We start from the raw sequence: 19,879 nt of genomic DNA, 5'->3' as shown, positions 1-19,879 counted from the left end.
GTGTACTGCTTTATAATCAGTTTTCCTCATCTGCAGTTACATATCCAGAAATTCAACCAACTGTGGTTTGTGTAGTACTATAGTACTTATTGGAAAAAATATGCATATAAGTGGACCTGAACAATTCCACCCTGGGTTGCTGAAGGGTCATCTGTATATGAGATAAAAATCTCTACACTCAGAATCAGAACTTTTTAGGAAAAAAATAAAATAAAATACTAGTTTCAGAGTATAAGATTTTACACTCCTGATAGTCCAACAGAAATATTAAATTTGGCGTTTATTTTTAAACAGATGCACTTAAGTTTCCTAAAGTTCTCTGGGAAGTAAGTGAGGAAAAACATTAAATAAGTAATGATACAGGTTATTTATTAGTTTCTCCACAACTCATTCAAATATATAATGATACGTAGTTAAAGTTGTACTCATTACAAGGGAGAAGAAAAAAAATTTCAGCACTTTGAAAATAATTTCCACACACAATTACCACAAGACTTCTCATTCTGGTTTAGGTACTTAGGTGAGAATTTCAAGGCCATTGTGTGGGAATGGTTTGAAGAGATTTGAAAGTATCTCAGCAATACCGCTCCATCCCCCACTTCTTATCTCCTTGCTTACCAAAGCTAGTATTTAATAGGTAAGATGATGAACATGATAAATGAATGGATATATGATTTTTACATACAGTGATTCAAAAGGGAAATTACTTTTTTTTAACCTCTCCTTTATTCAGTACCATTTCCTGAGTGCATATGCTGTAGTTGTCACTATGCAGCAAATAAAAAATATTTAAGTTAGTTCTTGCCCAAAAGTAGCTCATCATCTATTTACACTTTTACTTAAACAACCACAAAAAGACAATTTCTTTTAAAACATGAGAACTATCCGTTCAACTCTGACTTAAATAATAGAGCTCCAATGGAAACATCATGGAAAGATATTTATAGTCAGCCATTAATTACATCCTTGCTAACCTAGGCCACTCAGTCACACAGCAGGTAAATGTAGCGACCAAACTCATGAGGAGGAACTACTTTCGTAGCTATAGAATTCAAGTAAAATACTTCTATTTTGACCACAGTCTGCATTATTATTTTGCTTGAAAAGCACAAGATGGTATATATTTTTAGAAATGTAACCTGTAATGGGATGGTTGTCAACCTGGGGTAATTTCTGCTGCTCCCCCCAACCCCTGTCTACACAGCATTTAGCAATGTGTAAAGAAATGTTGGTTATCACAACTACTGGCATCTACTGGTGCTACTGGTATCTAATGAGTAGAGGCCTGGGATGCTGCTAAACATTTCCCAATGCACAGGGCAGCCTCCACAACAAAGAGTTACCTGGCCCCGAATATTAAGTGTCTTGGTTGTAAATATATATATACATATATATATACACACACACACACACACGTATATCTGAATCACTTTGCTGTACACTTGCAACTAACACAATATTATAAATCAACTACACTTCAAAAATAAAAGTGCCTACGTTGAGAAATCTTTCTATAAAGAAAGATTTTCCCACCCCCAACAAATTTCCTGAGTTTTGTAGTTCTCACACTGACTTGCAAATCACCACTATAGGTCAGCTTAAGTTGGCAAGGTGCTCCAAGCTTAAACCAGCTTAATTCAAATAGAGACTCAATTATGGCCCAAGTTACAGAGCTATTATTCATATGTCCTGTTTAAAAGGGCTCCCTGACCTACTCTTTCAGGAATTACAAAGTGTTCTCATTAGCTCTGATTAGGTTCTGGGACCTGTCTTGCCTAAAATTTCTCATGCCTAGACAGTAATAGCATGAAAGATGTATCTGGGTTTACTCACTATCAGAAAACCAGTGTTAATTTATATTCTAATTTTTCCATAATAACAATCTTATTTATACGGTCGGTTAAAAATCAAGCTTATTAAACCAAAGAAGTGTAAGAAGATTCCTTATAACATTACCCTTCCAAGATACCTGAGGTCAGAAGGCATGAAAAACAGGTATGTAAACCAATCTAGAGAATGCCATAATCAGTTGTCACAGGTTACACATCTCTCCTTCCATACTGCTCATTACGTTTCTTTGAATATTAAAAGTTGAGCTTCGAAAACAAAGTAAGGGTACAAAGTACAGGTAGTAACTGTAATGCATTCGTAAGTCAATTCCTAAAAACCGAGGCGTATCCTCCCACAGCCACCCCAACCCTCACTAACTGCAAAGTTCAAACAATGCTGTTACCTATTCTTGACATTAAACAACAACAAAGAAGTCTACAAAGGAACTATGAGCTATCTAAGCTGAGAGGTTTTCTTTCTTTCATTTCATTGTTGCTTTTGTTTTCTCTCAGAAGCCAAGATTGTCAGGATTTAAGTCTCTTCATGAAAGACATCTAGGACCTCTAAAGCAGATACTGGAAACCTTGTAAAATCCTCTCAGCTATATGCCCATGGAAAGGTTGAGGGGAAAGGAAAGTAATAAAAGCTTTTAAAAACATTTCCTCCCTAGTTAGAAGGACAGAAAAAGTACATGCATTAAGCAAGGCTGCCCCACTCGGCATTCTTGCATTCACTTTAAGCAACAGTGATGCACATGTAAATAAATAACCTTTCCAGTAGTCTACATGCATCTATAAACTAGGTTTAGTTATTCCTTCCTTTGGATGAATTTTGTGATAGTTAAGGGCTTTGTGATCAGTGAATAGAAGTTGAGATAAAAATTATAAATAAAGAAAATAAACTCTTTGCCTTTAAATAGAAGTGGTTCCAGTTTCCCTTCACAAGCCTGAAGTGTTGTTGTACATATTAAAACTGCTGCATAGCTCCATCTCTGGTCACAGAAACTCCTTCTTTCCCCCTCCTCACTGAAGATGTCAGATCTCAGGGAAACAGCAGTTACAAAAGGATGCTTTTCATAGCCTGTACTAGAAAACGCTGGCACCCCAACCCTGCATAAAATACCACTAAACTGAGTCACAATGCCCGAAGCTGTGCCTTCTGCTTCTTTTCTGCTAAATAATACTGTGAAGTTTTGCCCATGTACAGGACATGTCGACTCGTCTAATACCCCGTTTGCCCTAGATAATTTTAAGCTTTATCCATCAGTGTACCACGCGAGAGAGAAAACCGCAGTTAACGAGATGACAGTGTTACCTAGGTATTTGGCATCAATATTAGCAATAGTCTGTCATTTGACAATTATTTCCCTAGCATACCAGACGGTAAAGAAAACGTTTTCATTCATCCGCAAATGACTAACATTTTATTGATGTTTCAAAATGCGCTTGAATACTATTGCACTCTCAGTTTCCGAGACGGATTTGAGAGTTAAGCTTGAATACTAACATCAGTAACTCCGTCTGCAAATGTCTCGGTTAATTGTCGGGCCTTGGGTGCCACTTCAAGGGAGGTGATGCTGGTTAGGGGCTCTTCGATCAGTCAGTCTGGGTGGTCACAGGTGATGGGAACCCTCCCCTCTCCCCATATATCCTCATGCACTGCGATAAAAATCACTCCCAGCACCGCTACCGCCAAGCAAAACGACTCCCTGCCTGCCTCGTAAAGAGCTCAGTCTAGGGAGGCAGCCGGATGCTGACCCCTGCAGAGATTACTGCTTCTGTGCGCTTTGCCCAAGGACCCTGCTAGTATTATGGAAAACGAGTTGGGGATGTGCGAGGTTTTTGCTTTATATATTTCCTCTAAGGGAAGAAGGACTGGGGTCAGGCGCAGAAAATCTTCAAAGACTGCTTAAGGGGGACAGAGTGGGTGAAGGGGAGGGGTGAGCATGTTTTTTAATCACTTGTTTCTCTCCTTCACTTCCCCGCTTTGCTTCCCAAACTCCTCACTGAACAAGATTGATTGGCGTAACTGCTATTGACTCCCAGCCTCGCTTCTCGCATTGATCTGCAAATGTCCTGGAATAGCTAAATGACTGAATCTGGAAAGGAGTTCCAGAGGAGAAGGGGCAGAGAAGGGTAGGGGTTGGTCCCATGCCCAGCAGTCCTGGGCCAGGACAGCGGCTCGCGGCGGCGGGGCGAGAGGCTCCGGGGCTGCGGTGTAGGAAGAGAGCGTAGCCGCTCGGCGCCGCGGAAAAGGAAGCCTGTCTAACAGGGTTTGGAGGCTGTTAAAAATATGTATATAAACCTGTGACTCGTTAAACACGATAACTTTCCCCTGTCTAGATTCGAACGCACTGATCATTCCGCCTGATAGGCTCAAACGGGTTAAACTCCCTCTTACATAACAGGGCTGCCTGGCTGTACACAATTAAAACACTTGATTGCAGTCTCTTCCCGACTCCATCCCAGCATGACCCGCCCTGTTTCTCCCAGCACGCCTGCGTGCCGCGCGCGCACCACTCCCGCGCAGCCCCTGGCGCGCGCTTACTACACGCTCACACTCACGTCCACGCGCTCTCCACTTTGACCGTGCCTCACACACACGCACTCGCACACAATTTAGTGTCAACTCGCGCCGGGTGGGGGGCTGAGGGAGCCCGCCCTCCAGTCCTTAGCTACTGACCCAATAGGCAGGCCAGCTGCTCTACCGCAAGGCCTCGCATGCACCCCCTCAGGTCCCCTCAGAAAGCAGCACCCCCGCCACCGTCCCTACCTATTGCCGAAAGAGGTAACGAGTGAACTAGTTGGCCGCTTGTTAACTGTAGCGTGGTCGCCCAGGCGAGACTGGAAAGGATTAAAATAAAATAAACAACAAAACCTCGCAGTCCCTGGCGTCATGATGGCGCCGACCACAACTTGGAGGACTTAAAAGTTACGGTGCCTCAAGAGGTAAAGCGAAGCGCCCCTCTGCTCTCTTCACCTCAGTCCCGTCACGGAGACTTTTCTAGCAAAACACCACTCTGGTGCATGACAGCAAGGGAAGCGTTCTGTCTCCGAAGCACCTCTCTTCCCCTCTCAGTCTGCATAACTGTGATATACCTCTTCCTTATATGTGTGTATATATATATACACATATATATACACATTTTTTTCCCGTTTTCTTTCTTTTCTTTCCACAGCACCCCCTCTTCACGTCCCCCCCTCCCTGCTGCATCCCTAGTCCCCGGGCGGGGTTGCTAAGGAAACGGCCGCTTGGCAACGCGCGTGAGCCCAGGGGCCGCCGACCGCCGCTGCGCCCCGCGCTGCTTCTGCCGCTGCTGCTGCCGCGATTGCAGCCGCCGCCGTTGCCGCTCGCCCTGCCTCCGCCGCCGCCGCGCCTCCTCCCTCACTCGCCGGCGCGCTCGCCTCCTCGTTAGATAGTGTGCGAGCCGTCCGAGAATCAGACACACTCCGGACTCGGCCAAAAGCAACCGAGAGGAGGTGTAGTGTGGTGCCAGGGGGTGGGAGGGGAGGGAGGGAGGGAAAACAAGAAGGAGGAGGAGGGGAGGCAAGAAAGAGAGAAACAACACCGAACAACTAGAAGGGGAAAAAAAAGAAAGAAAAGAAACCCACCCGCCCACCAAAAAAAATTTTTTGAGAGAAAAAAAAAAAAAAGAAGAAAAATCCTGTGGCGCGCCGCCTGGTTCCCGGGAAGACTCGCCAGCACCAGGGGGTGGGGGAGTGTGAGCTGAAAGCTGCTGGAGAGTGAGCAGCCCTAGCAGGGATGGACATGATGCTGTTGGTGCAGGGTGCTTGTTGCTCGAACCAGTGGCTGGCGGCGGTGCTCCTCAGCCTGTGCTGCCTGCTACCCTCCTGCCTCCCGGCTGGACAGAGTGTGGACTTCCCCTGGGCGGCTGTGGACAACATGATGGTCAGAAAAGGGGACACGGCGGTGCTTAGGTAGGAAGAACGGCGTGCTTTTCGTACTTGTCTCCGTCTGTCTTTCTGTCTCTCCACCTTTCTTGTCTTCTTTTAAACCGAGTAATGCTGTTGGTGGTGGTCACTATTGAAAGACCGCGGTCTCGGGATATCCATGTACCGATTCTGCCCGGAGCCCTGGCCCCTTTACCCTGGGGCAGGTAGCACACCGGACTCAGGGTGCTGAAGCACTTTGCCAGAACGCCAAGTAGCCTGGGATGAGTGAAGTATGAGGTTTAGGAGGGGCACATGCCCCTTGGAAACTCAATTCACAAGGTCTCCGGTTTACTGTCAGGGGGTACTCTTGGAGAGTCTGACAAGTTTATCAGGTTTGTTTCTATTTACTCCAGGCGGAGTGACTTTTTCCAACGCTGGCTCCCTGCTCCCATTTATTTTCCCTCTCCCTTGGACACTTAGGCTCAATTTCTCCCTTTGCAGTTTTCTTTTCTTTCCTCTTACCGCTTTCTCCCTTTTCTTTTTTTCTCCCTTCATTTTCCCCCCTCCACTTTCCCCCTCCTTCTTACTCTTTTCCTTCCATTGCCTCTTTTCATACCTATTCTATTTTCTATTTTCCCTCCCTTTTCTATTTTCTCCTCCTGTTCTCTCCTCTTTATCTCCACCACTCTACTTTCTGATCATCTGATTTAACCCACTTTCCTCCATTCTTTACCTTTCTCCATTCCCCATTTTTCCTCTTTATTAATGTCCCTATTCTGTGATTTATCTCTCTCTCTTTAACTCTCATTTCTCATCTCTTTCCCCATATCCCTTCCCATCCATGTCACACACACGTTATGTTCCCTATAACCCCTTCCAGGACTGTTTCCTCACCCTCACAAATCTCTTTTTCTTAAACACACTCCCTCACCTACGCAGTTTCGCATCCTCACACATGCTGGCACTTCCGTGCTCTAACAACCACTCTCACATTCAGATTCTCTTTTACTGTTTAAAAGGCACATACTCCTTCACTGTTCCACATGCTATCACTCACACATGTGTCCACACAGTCTCTCTCCTCTTTTCCTTTCTCTCTTTCTCTATCCCTTCGTCCTTCCCTCTTTCCTCCCTTTTTCTATCTTAAGTTTTGCTTCTTTTTCTCACTCATCCTTCCTCCCTTCTTTTCCCTAAGCTTGAGCATTGAAATGTTTTATCATTAATGAACATCCATAGCCTAATTTTACCTGTAAGCAACACTGCAGGGTGAGCTTCTGGAAACATTTTCTCCTGTGAAAATATAAATTGATGATCAACAGTGCTTAGATCTAAACAAGGCTAAACACCCTTATTCTTTCAGTGCCCATTGCCCTCCCTTCTCCCCGTGACACCCTCACCTAACGTACATCTCACATCTCCCTGAAAGATCTTCTTTCTCTCCACTGGGTGGTAGTTGGCTTATAAGTGTAGATTGCACAAAATCGGTATACATGGCATGTCTAAGGTGAAAGAGAGTGGGATATGTTTTCATTTGAAACATACAATATATTTCAAGCTGAATGATCTGGAATCTGGGTGTGGTATATGATTTACACCTCCTGAAACATGCTTATAAGTCCAAATTCATGGGGAATACTATTACAGTTTCTAATATACACTAACAACATGCTTTTATAATATATGCTATCTACTGTAAACACAAAATGCCACTGATGTATACAAAAGTAAATAATTTGTTATAATTTAGTAAAGCATCTTTTCATTGTTGGTAAAAGCAGTGAACTTTTGGTCACACAGGATGTAAATTAACCCTTATTCATGTTCTTTGCATTAGTTTGTTTTGGAAGTTTAAACAACAGTGGTGAGGACAAGAAGCAGTATCTTTAGAGGCTGCAAACACGTATCATAGGAGCTGCAATCTATATGTTTGTAGTCGCATATTGCTTCTTTGTAATGAGCAGTAACATTTTCAATATAAAGGACTTGAAAGACTACTTGTCTTTCAATGATATATCTTAGGCATTTTGTTTCTAATGAGCAATCTGATAAACACTATGGCTTATTAAAACAGCTGAACCCACGATCTGCTTCTAGGAGACCTATATTTTAGTTCACTCATTGCTTCCAATAGTGAAGCTTCTCTAACTAGTGGCAACACTACCTTTCCAGTGTTTTTGGTTTGGTGCAGTCCTTGTTTACTTGCGTGCACTGTATCTCATCCCTTTGTATGCTATATCCTGAGCTTTCTAGTATCTTAGTTTAGGGAACTTTTGACTTTTAAACTTTTAAAGAATAGAATCTCTGTCTTTTCTGAATGATGTTTCTAACCAATTAGAGGGTTTGTTGTTTTTTTTTTTTTAAATAAGCAGAATCTTTACTTGTTGTCTGAAACATCTGATCTGCATTACTTTTTACCCAAAATAATTTGCTTACAGTAATTCTAGAATTCTCTTGGGAGTACCCCAGTTTTGATCTTTTTATATTGTCCATAGGTTTTAAACACTTTTAACATATATATTCATGAGAAATCTCTCTGTTTAAAACAATGGTAAATTTTGTCAGTTATTTTTCTTGACTCTTCTGGTACTTGCTCTGTTCATAGACCAGTACAGACAGAGCTTAAAGACGAAGTAAGTGAAAGGTGACATGTTTTTCATCAGAAGTAATGTCACAGAGTTATATTTTATGTTTTCACTTTGGATACTTGGAATTGTATTTGATGTCATTTTCTAATTCATTAGAAAACAATTGTCCCTCAAACACATATGCCCTCAGACCAAAGTACAGAAACCTAATGCTTGAGAGAACACTTCACTGAATTACATGATACCATTTATTAAGCTTTACACATTATGCTCTATTTTTAATGTAATACACATTTCTCAAAATGTCTCTAATAAAAAGCGAATAGTGGCATAACAGTTATCAAATAACTTTAAGTGCTAAAGGCCTGAAAGTGCAAACATGTCAGTCAGTGACTCTGTTGCTTGTGGTTACATTAATGAAACAGAAGTTTAAAGGGCAAATGATACATTTATATCTCCTAAATGCCAGAATGTCTGATTTAGAGAAAAGAACCAAGAAAAGCAAAACTTTCAGTAAGTGGTGTTATCATGCAGAAGGGAATTCACTCTGCGATCTACTAAATATAATGTCATTTCGTAAATCAACTTCTCTGTTTAGCTCAAATAGAGGACTTATAATGAAATTCCATTTAATAATTTCAACATTCTTATCATTTTAACTTTGCCTTTTAAGGTTAGTGAAGCAATACATTAAATGTTAAAATGTCCCTTACTTCTAATAATGGTATTCACTGATACATCGCTGAAGGGTTCACTTGAGCTATTTGGACATTCTTGATAAAGTCTTTAATGATACATCTATTCAATGTAGTAACATTTGATACTTCCCTTACTTAAACTTTGAATAAATGCACGGATATCTAGAGTACATTGTAATTTGCTACAAATACAAATTATTGTTCTCATTAACTTATTAGACACTAGATTGCTACCACATTTAATACTTATTGGTATTTTATGCTTAACAGAACTTGTTAATCTGTATATGGAGAAATTAACTTTTTCTCTAGTTTTAAAATTTCATTTTGTAATACTTGGAAGATCTGAGTTAATGTTTCATGAGGTTACATAGCAAAGAATAGGAGATGCTGGAACCATATCAGTCATGCTTTAGGACCCAGTGTTTCTAGACCTGGAAAATCAAAGAGAGCATAACTCTGCTCTGGTTCAATACATAAATTTCAGATGACTTTAAAAAATAATTTTTCAGTTACTTTAATGTGAATGAGGTGCTTTATCCTTATCCTATTAACAAATATGTTAACATATACAAATATTTAATGTTCTTTGGAAAAAATACACGGAGTATCCTCATTTATATCCTCCCAGTGCCTGAGCATTTTTAAAAAGACATGTCATTTTCAAGGTAATTCTTTCAATCTGTTTCTTCTTCAACTCTTCTATGAATTTTGTACATTTTAAGCTGCCTCTTTGATACGAATTCAAAATATCCTATTCTCTGCTTGTCATGCTTTAATCAAAGGAAGGAAGAGAGATTCTTTTCTTAAATGTGGTATCTTCTTTTACCTTAGCAAAGTTGAACATAACTTTGTCATTTTCATGCAGCAGATTTGAATGGAAATTACATGAGATCCTAATAATGATATTATAATATGGAGGAAGGCTTTTGCTATAAGCACAGAACACAGAACTTATTTACCCAGAAGAGATTTCCATTGAAAGCCACAAAACTTTTACAAGTAGATTTATAAATGGATATGACAGATATTTATTACTTCTCAGCCTATTTCTCCAATACGTTTGGCTTTTGATTAGACTGCATTAATTATTTTGGTTTGAAATGCATGCTATTGGATATAAGAAAGTAAATGATATATGTATGAGAATGCGAAACTACCAATAGCAATAGAAATCGATTTACTATACTTTTGGAATATCATTGAAGAGTCTCTTCAGTGAGTCTTTTCAGGCTCATCTGTTGAGTCATTCCATTTATTGATGCATCACAACTTTCAAATATACTGTTCAACTGTGTAGGCACTTTCAATTTAGAACATTAAGGCATTACTTAAAAACTGGTATGCTTATTAAATTGTCTCATTGAACAAATATTTTAAAAAGTCTGAGTTTTTCCTCTTTTAAAAAAAAGAAGGGATAATAGACTGTCATACTGAGTCAGTTTGGAAAAAAAACATGTTCTAGATTATGGAATAAAATGCTACAAGTGTACTTGTAGTGGTTTGCAGAATTGTTTTATTAGCTTGACACATTACTTGGTATATTAATATACAATCATTTATTATATTAAAAAACAGCATAGTATTTTAAAATTTTCTATGTAAGGTTATATTTGTCCAGTCTTTTTAGCTCAAAGGGCCTATAAGCCCATATGGTTGTATAAACCTTTGAACACAAGCATGTTAATTAACTCCTTATTTTAGATAGATTGGATTTACAATTAAATAGATCCATGAAATAAGTTCATTCTGCAATACTTGACTTTTGAAAAGTTTGGAGAAATGTTCATATCCTGTACATGACAGTTCTGGGCCTGATTGACCAGATCCAACCTTCGTCCTTCTGCTCTGCTGTGCTATTGGAGGTAGACAGAGGAGCTAATCCCCAAGCTGCATTTACCAGTTGGCCATGTCAGCTGTCTTCAGGCGGTGGTTGACCAATGGAAGGTAGTTTTGAGAGAAGGGAGGACACAGTGAGTGAGAGGCCAAGCTGTTCCTCCCCTTCTTCATTGCTTTGGGCAAAGTTCAGCAGTACCTGCATCTCCCACTGGAACCTCTTTATTTCATCTTCTTCTGTGAGGTGACTGGCTCTTGGTCTCCTGTATGCTCCCTTACCATTTGTGCTTCAGCCCGAAGAGGAGCAGTGGCTTCTGCAGTTCTACCTGCAGGGTTGTCTTACTGTCACCTGTTCTGCTTCTCAGCTTTTCCATCGGCTTTGTAGTCACTACTGTGCATTAAATTCCTCCAGAATTGCTTACGTTTTGCTGGTAGAATTCCAATTGATACATAGTGAAAAGTAATGGTGTCAGTGATTTTAATTATATTTGATTGAATGACTACTTTGTTCATGGCAACATTCTTGTTGCTTCCTAGCACTGGGTTTAATAGTTGCTTAAGGAAACAGGTATAGAAGTTAAACCATAACAACACTAGGGCATGTTGCAAAGAAGAAAGACGGCTATTTGGGGTATTGTCCACACTCAGATTATCGGGAGCACAATAAACCAATGGCATAAATATTTAATTAATATGTGATTGAATACATAATTTCAGTAGAAAAATATAAAGATGCTATGTGTGGGAAAATAGAGATGTTGATGAGTATAAATTGGTAAGAATCAATAGTTCTGTATCTTTAAAAAAATTTTTTTTTGACTGAGCAAGAGAACCAGGGCTAAACTCTGCTTGTGGATATGTGATCAAAAATGCTGAGATAATTCCTACAGTGTTGACTATTGGAATCAATAGGAATTAAAGGCCTTTCTTTCATGAAGCTTAATACCTGAAGAGCAAATCAAAGTTTCAAGTTTCTTATGAAGTATATGAACAAAGCACACGACCACTGTAGAAATTAGTCTTTCAAGCCATTTGACTCCTGTGTTTGGAAATCACATGACTCTTCTACCATATCCTGTTTGAAATGACTTATACCATAAGACATTATAGTCATCACATCACTAACATGGAAGCATTATTAATGTGTATTGTTTGTTTTTACTCTTCCACTTACCTGAGTATTAAATGAGGTGGTGACCTTCCCCTTAAATTCTTCAAAATACTTTCTGAAAGACACTTATGTTGATGTCTGGCTCCAGTATAAACAGGCGGTCACCATAAAGTCACCTTTTGGTGCATTTCTCCACACTTTTGCAGGAAAGATGTTAATTTAAAAGCATCATTAATGCAGAGACCCTCTCTCAAGGATGCTTCAGAAAGGATTTCTGACTTTGGAAGGAAGTTGGACATAACTGATTTCTGCAGTTCTGTTCTTCTCAAAGTTTTCTCGATCCATTATAGATTGTTATGGACACTTTCTATGTATAAGGGAGACTAAAATTTATTGCCATGTTTTTCCCTAGAGCATTGTTATTACCTTCCTTTTGGCTTTTATAGAGGAAATTTTAGATTGGATCACATTTTTTCCCCCAGGCATTTTACGTATTTCAAATTCACTAATGAAAACAAGCTTCCCATACTACCTGAGAGTAGAATCTAGGATTTTTCTACATGGGCATAGTCAGTAACAAATTGGATATTAGTCTACTGTATCTAGAAATGTGGGATAATTTACAAGATATTAAAGAAATTCAATAATAACAAAAAGTGTTCATCTATCTCTAGGGCCTTAATGTAGAACCTTGCATTTATCAGGTCAACATCCTGATGCAATAACCATATTTTTTTTGAGGATTGAAAATGTTTTTTTAATATACAGTGATACATAGGGAAAAGATATCCCACACACGCATACTCAAACACACACAGGAAATTCTGCATAGCAAAGTTTTCCAGTATCAATTGGTTAAATTTTCTCAAGGAAGTTAATATTATCAAAATGCCTTTTTGTTTCTTTTTGAGGGAAACATGCAGAGTGTAATAAAAGCAAAATTGCAAAATAAATGAGGGGAATAGAGGGATGATTTCATCTTTGCATAGATTTTGTTCACATTCATTAATTTTAAAATAATGAATTTTTAGAGGGATAGGTGAAGGATTAAATGTATTTGTTCTTTAGTTTATTAATTGTTTAACACTTTAATAGTTGTAATATCTTTAATACTGTTATGGATCTTCCTGCTTATAGTGATTAAGTACTTTTTATTGAATCTATACATCAATAGTCTCTGCCTTAAGTAACTCCTGCAGAAGCCCTAGGAGGTTAAGACCCACACATTGGAATCATTCAAGGTCTTTAAATTGCAGGACACAATCTACTAGAGGGTTTTGAAGAAAATGTATTGGATACTGAAGGTATTTTTTTTAATAAAATATATTAAAATAGGGTAGAAAGCACTGTTTGTAATAAAAATAAGTATTATTTGATTAAACTTTTATTTTGTGTGTTTGTGTATGTGCTGTGTCAAGATTTTAGATGTATTTCTTACTGTGGATTTCAGCAGGAAAAGTTTGAAGTGCAATGATATGGTTGTAAGATTTTGAGATGTAGTTATAATTTTAAAAAGATCTAAGATTTTAAATTATATAGGAAGGCTTTTTACTCTTTGCAATTTTAATCAGCAGATAACAGGAATGGTTCAAAACAGCAAAATGTCTATTGTAACCTTCTTTCTATTTCTACCTAAACTCATTGAGCCTCCTCTTCCTTTCTCCTAAAGTTTCAATTAAATAAAATCGATAAACATACAGAGGTAGAGAGAATTGGCTATTTGCTTTGAATGAATAACTCTCAATTGTGACAAGTAGCTACACTCCCCAAACCAGAGAGTAACTTTTGTATCATTCTGACTATCTCCCAGAGGTAGGTCAACAGTACTTTATAAACCACAGGGTATTGATACTCGCTGATGGAATTTTAATGTGGTCATATGGCTTTGATTTATAATGTTGAGGAGGTTATCTATTAGCATAGTGGTTACTAAGCCATATCAAGTTCTGAATCCTGACAGAGGACCTTTGATGCTCTTAAGCATCCAGCTGGCATGGGAATTGGTCTTTTAATCACTTTCTGTAGGAAAAGGGGAATATAGAAAAAGGAGGAATTTGGCAGTGTTGCTAGCATTAAGTGTTGCTCTTTTGAACAGAAGCCAATACATTATAGTTTCCGGAGAGCTGGTAATTTGTTCCATTTAAGGAAGATGTTTATAACCCTTTTTGGTCCAGAACTAAACTGTTCTTTTCTGAATTTCACTAAGTTGTTTGGACATAGGTTTAGTGCCCATGCTTATGCTACAAGATACAATTCTTTAAAACTAGAGCAAGTGCCATAAAGTATTGAAAGATTTTAGACTGTTTAAAGGCAAATGGGAAAAAATGTGTTCTGTTGTCTTCAGAAACCCCTTTTCTCTCATGCAACTAAATTAAATTTAGAGAGATTAAAAGGATTTAAGAGATACTGTGAACATATGATCTGTAATCAGAAGGCAGAAGCATATTGTTTGTTGTCTCCAGTCACATCACGTACTATTGTATCAGGATATTAAATGAATAAATCAAAGGGATCATAAAGTTTTCTTAATATTATAGATACAATATTTCTTACAGGAGATTCTATTTAGATATGTTTGATTTGTAAGTAACCTGTTTTCAAATTAATATCTTGGTAATTGATCAGCAAAATAGAAAATGGCATCTCTACTACTGCACATATTGCTGACACATTATTAGTGCCCAACATATGAATGTTAAGTGAAGGACTTGAAGGAGAGAGGGAGCAAGGGAGTGAGGACGAAAGAGAGGGAGGAAAGTATATTAGGACCTATGAGTGACTTCTAACAAATTACATAAAACTTTGGATCACTGGGATATATAAAACTAAGCCTACATTGTGCTACATGGAATAATTACAATAAAAAAGGAATACATTTTAGTTCATATAGTTTATTAAATAATTGGAATAATTCTAAACCTGCATCCTTCCCATGATGGAGTTATATACATGGTACAAGTTGAAGTTCTAAGAAAGTATTTTACACTCAAGTCTATGTCTTCCCTCCAAGTTACTAGTTCATTTATGTTTATTTTAAAAAATAAATAATAGCTTTATACCTTGACCTGCAGTGGGATCAGGAGCTAATTTTGGGGAATATATGCATAAAAAGAAATTGTATATAAATCTTTGAGTAACTGCTCATCTGTCTTCTTGATCATAGGTCATTGATCATTTTTCTTGCTCATATACCAGTAATACAAAATAAGATATAAAGAGTTACTCTGGCTTATGCACAGAGTTTGTCTTCCATTGTATTTGTTTAGTTGCTGTGTAACCCATCATGCCTTGAGGTGTGCAGAATGGAACTGATGAGAGTTTGAATACCTACTTCTCTGTTTACTGGCTGTGTGACCTTGAACAATTGCCTTAACCTCACTTAGTACCTAGCAGAACAACTTGGATTATATGAGATAATGCGTGTAAAATGCTAATGCATTATCTACCATAAAGTGAGAACTACATTTATATTAGCTAATGACTTTGTTCTGCTTTTCTTTTCCTAATCTGAATCTGAAATTTGTTGGCATCATGTACTGATATGGGTATATTTTTCCGCATTTAAATCATTATGCTGATTGTATGTAAAGCCACTACAGAGTATTCATTGGGCATATATTTTTGTTGTTATTTTGTTAAAGTAACACTTAAGTAGAACCCTGTGATGTCAGATGGTGAGTTGAACTGTGGTTCGACAGAAGACTGTGGGGAAAATTGAAACAGAGAAGTTTACTTCTCACAGATCTTGGAAGAAGTATGTGGCATACCTACAGCGGCCACACAGGGAGGTCAAGGCAGGATGCTTGCAGAGAAATCATCAGGACCTGGGGTAATGACTTCATTAGGGTCCAGGTGGGGTGCTTTGGGTACCCTGGCAAAGGCCGGATTAGTCAGTTCAAACCAAAAAGAGTGGGGTTTTATCTAAGGGACACACAAGGGGAAGGGCACACACGGGGATTCGGGGAGAATGTTGCTCACAAGGACTGCTGGGAAAGTGATATCAGGAACTTTATTTGCTTGTGAGTCTTCCCAGTTATTTAGGACAAGCAAGCCTTGGCTGGAGTGGCTAACGTCAGTTCAAAGTCCCTTCAGCCCACTTGGCCACACAAAATGGATGTCCATGTAGCAACAGCATGGAGTCATTTAGCTAAACTCTTGACATTTTATATTTTAAAGATTCTGTTTAATGGACATACTTGTATTTGTTGATGCTGTTGAGCCCAACAGGCAAAGTGAGATGACTCCAAATCTGGAAGTAGAAACACACCAAAAGAGGTTTTAGCTATTAGGGTGCAGACCCAGAGCACTCAGCATCAGTGGAACCTCAAATTTTATGCTCAACAGACTGATGGTGATTTGATTCACTTATCAGAAGTAAGAGGCCACTGTAATTGGGTGTTCGGATGAAACATTGAGGACAGAAGAAGAAATGGAAAGAGACAGAAGAGAATAAATAAAGGGGGATTAGAAAGTACAATGAGATGGCAGTTGAGGAGTTACAGGGTGAAGATTAACATTTGTGACAGAGTTTAGAATGGAAGAGGTGATAACTGGTGACAACATTGGAATCATTGAAAGGAGGACTAGAATAAAAAAAGAGCTATGTATTCTGAATAGGGTAGCAAATAATTATTCAGGATTAAATATGCCCTAATGACTCCTTAGGACATCTGTATGTTATGCTGAAGGCAGTACAGTTTAGAAGCAATCTGTATAGGCACGAACTTTCTGTCTGTATTGCTATTTTATCTATAGACAATAGATTCAGTAGAAGCTTAGAAAATATGACTGCTTGCTATAATTCTGCATATTTGCCAAATGCAGAGCCGAGTGATTTAAGTTCATAATCATGACAGAGCCATCAACATCATGATTCAGATTCATCTAACACATATTGAGTACCTACTATATATGACATATTTTCACAACAATATGCAATGAGATATTTCCAGTTTTATAACCAAGTAAATTCAGGCTTGAAAAGGTAAAGTAAACCTGCCCCAGGTAGAACAGGTAGTGGCTGAGCCAGGGTTAAAATCTAGGTACTTTTATTCCAGGCCCTGTGATTTTATTATCTTGTGTCTCTCACTAAGAAAAGATCGAAACAATTGAATAAATTTATTGCTTATTCAGGTATTAAACAATTATTCAGCTCCTGATGCATGTCAGTTACTAAGTTGATGATTAAAAAAAATCAAGAAGTTGTTTTACATATTTGATGAAAAATGTGAAATTATTTTAAATGAGAATAAGTAGTTAGAATATATTACATAGTTATAAGCGTTTACTAGATGGAAAATAGTGAGTTCTTAAAGCTATAAATACTCTGGAAAAAACAAACAAGCAAAACTCTCATCCCCAAATGATTTTATCCCCAATGATTGATTAGAAGTTGCTAATAATACAAGAGAAAGAAAAAAAAAGAACAGCTTTTGAATATCATTCATCGTTAGGCATTATGCTTTGGTTACTTCGTTGAATCCTTGCAATGGCCTACAATTTTTTTCTCCTTTATAAGTGGAGAAACAAATGTGTAGAAGATGAATAACTTTCTGAGTTTTAATACAGATAGTAAGTGGCATAACCATTTTTAGGCCTGTGCATCTCCAAAGCCTGTGCTTAATTTTTTAAAGCTGTAATATTTCTTGGAGCTTTTTGTATACTGTAGTCCTTAACAGAAAGGAAAATTGTTGCTTGCTATAGTATTCCAAGTCCTCAATTTAACTGAGTACTAATTCTGGTGTAACTATAAACAGCTGACTCAAATTAAATTAGAACCCTCCTTTGACAAGGGTTAGGCATCCTAGAGTCTGAGCACTGTTATTCCCCAAGATATAAAAAAAAAAAAAAAAAAAAAAAAAAGGTCAGGGACCTACAGAAGATAGCTTTATTCCAATTTCATTAAACATGTCAGTAATACGTTATAGAGTCTTATGTTTAATTGCAGTCAGTGGATACAATGAAACCTATTGGAATTAGATAATCTGCCTTTTTCTGATGGCTGGTAGGAGCATGTATAGTTTATAGCCTGGTTTAATGAAAACTTGTTTTTATTTCATAGTGTGTAATTTAAAATGTTCTTTAATGTGTTTACATATTTACTTGCTATAGATTTAATGTGTGCACCTAAGAGAAGAGTATATATTTCATGATGACTTGTTCTTTGGCTACCCCAAGCTTTCCCAATATAGCCCTATTTTTGTCTCATATCATTCAAGAACATTTTCAACCCCATCTAGCCCAATTCTAACTCCTCCTTCTCTGAATTCCTGCACTTTTCCATTTTATAATGTTTATACCATTGATTTCATATTACACTATGTTATCTATTTTGCTTCTGCCAAGGACTGTAATAGCCATCATCATATATATATATATATATATATATATATATGTATATATATATATATATAATAGTCATTCACATATATTGTTACAAAATCATCACAGAACTTTGGATTTTGCTATTTGTGTAGAATATTTTTACTAACTGCTTGGATACTTGATTTTTCATTTTCCTTTCTTCTTTCAGGAATTTGCTTTGTATTTTTGATACTCATGGTGTACTTTTTTCCATAGAAGCATGTTCTTTCAGACATTCAGCCACCCATTTCTCAACACATGTTTATTGAATCCCTCTCATATGCTAGATAATTTCTATGAGTTTGAGATACAGTGATGGTAAGAGACAAGGTCCCTTCTATTGAATTTACATTCTATATCAACCTGTATTCTTAAACAGTGTTGTGTAATATAAATAATTTATGTCTGACTTTTTACTTTACCAGCTATTATCTCTGTGGTCACAGGCAAGTTATTTGGCTTTTCTGAGACTCAGTTTCCTCATCTCTAAAATAGCTACTCCTATACTTTCCTAAATCCTAGTAATAACCCATGTGACTGTGCCCAAAGCAGTATTGAGCACATACTTGGTGCTCAATGTCAGTGTCTTTTCTTTCTCTCTTCCTCACCCTTCCTTTAATATAGCTGTAACTTAAGGCCAGGACTATCTAGTTAGAGGAATTGTTACATGTTATATTGTGCTTCCTATGTTGTTTGTTCCCTGATAACTTCTGAGGTTCACCTATTTTTAATTCAAGGCAGCTTTCTGATGTTTTGAAAAGTAGAGTTAATCTGAACACATGGTGACTCTAATTCTTTTTGTTTCTATTTCTTGGACTCCTTTTTTCTTCATCTGAGATGCTTTGCTTTCATACTGTCCTCTCTAACACTTTGGTACATGGATTTTCCTCAAAACTTATTGTCAGTTTTTGACATATTCTGAAAGTCCATGAAGAACATGTTTTCTTCCTCACAATTGCTTCTGCTGGCATCAAAACCTTCTTGTCATCATTATGTGTTTCTCCTAAAATCCTACACTTTTCTCAGTATACTTGTATTTTCATTTTTCTTGGTTGGAATGCTAATATATGTAAGGCACACATCATAATTATAACTTGCTCCTCTGTTTGATCAACAAAGCAAACAACATTTGAAGTTCTTCTGCAAATAATTCTTCATTGGAATAGCACTCCCATGCTTTAGCCACTTCATTTTCTGAATTATTTTGAGGCTTCTAACCCCAGTGGAATGTATGACTGTCCTCTCTAATCTCAATAATTGATGAAATGATTTTTTGACTTCCTGGGCATTAATAAAGAAAAAAATCTCTTCATATTTGACATATAAAATAACCTGGTTTTTGGAGACAATATCTAGGCTTTTCTATGTCACCTGGTTTCAAGTAGCATACAATTTGCATGATGTCTATACGGGGAAATCACTAAAATGTAAATTATTGTTAACTTTCTTCATGTATATTAAAATCTCTATTCACCTTTCTTCTCTTATACAAGAATATTGTGCTTTTTCAATTTTTTTCTAAACCTTTCAATATCTACATCATTTTTCTACTTCCAGCTACCA

The 19,879-nt window shown here is 37.7% G+C and overlaps 1 protein-coding gene and 1 long non-coding RNA gene across 6 annotated transcripts in view; one reads left to right on the top strand and one right to left on the bottom strand.

Annotated features, from left to right (window-relative positions):
* The window catches only part of LOC116668075, a 139,705-nt gene extending 134,414 nt beyond the window's left edge, over positions 1-5,291 (bottom strand). The window contains exon 1 of the long non-coding RNA XR_004325155.1: positions 4,603-5,291. This is a non-coding gene — a long non-coding RNA (uncharacterized LOC116668075). The remainder of the gene's footprint in view (positions 1-4,602) is intronic.
* A 91-nt stretch (positions 5,292-5,382) lies between these two features.
* NEGR1 (neuronal growth regulator 1) overlaps positions 5,383-19,879 on the top strand; it is a 779,356-nt gene continuing 764,859 nt past the window's right edge. For 3 of the 5 annotated variants that reach the window (XM_032494567.1, XM_032494569.1, XM_032494568.1), the window contains exon 1: positions 5,383-5,768. In XM_032494567.1, the coding sequence (XP_032350458.1) occupies positions 5,593-5,768 (176 nt within the window). In that variant the 5' untranslated portion in view covers positions 5,383-5,592. The remainder of the gene's footprint in view (positions 5,769-19,879) is intronic. The other 2 variants (XM_032494570.1, XM_032494571.1) reach the window with 1 other exon arrangement.

This window comes from Camelus ferus, chromosome 13, assembly GCF_009834535.1.
Source record: "Camelus ferus isolate YT-003-E chromosome 13, BCGSAC_Cfer_1.0, whole genome shotgun sequence".
Classification (NCBI taxonomy): Eukaryota; Metazoa; Chordata; class Mammalia; order Artiodactyla; family Camelidae; genus Camelus; species Camelus ferus.
The sequence above is the reverse complement of the archived record's forward strand: the minus strand, read 5'-3'. Positions and strand labels throughout refer to the sequence as shown.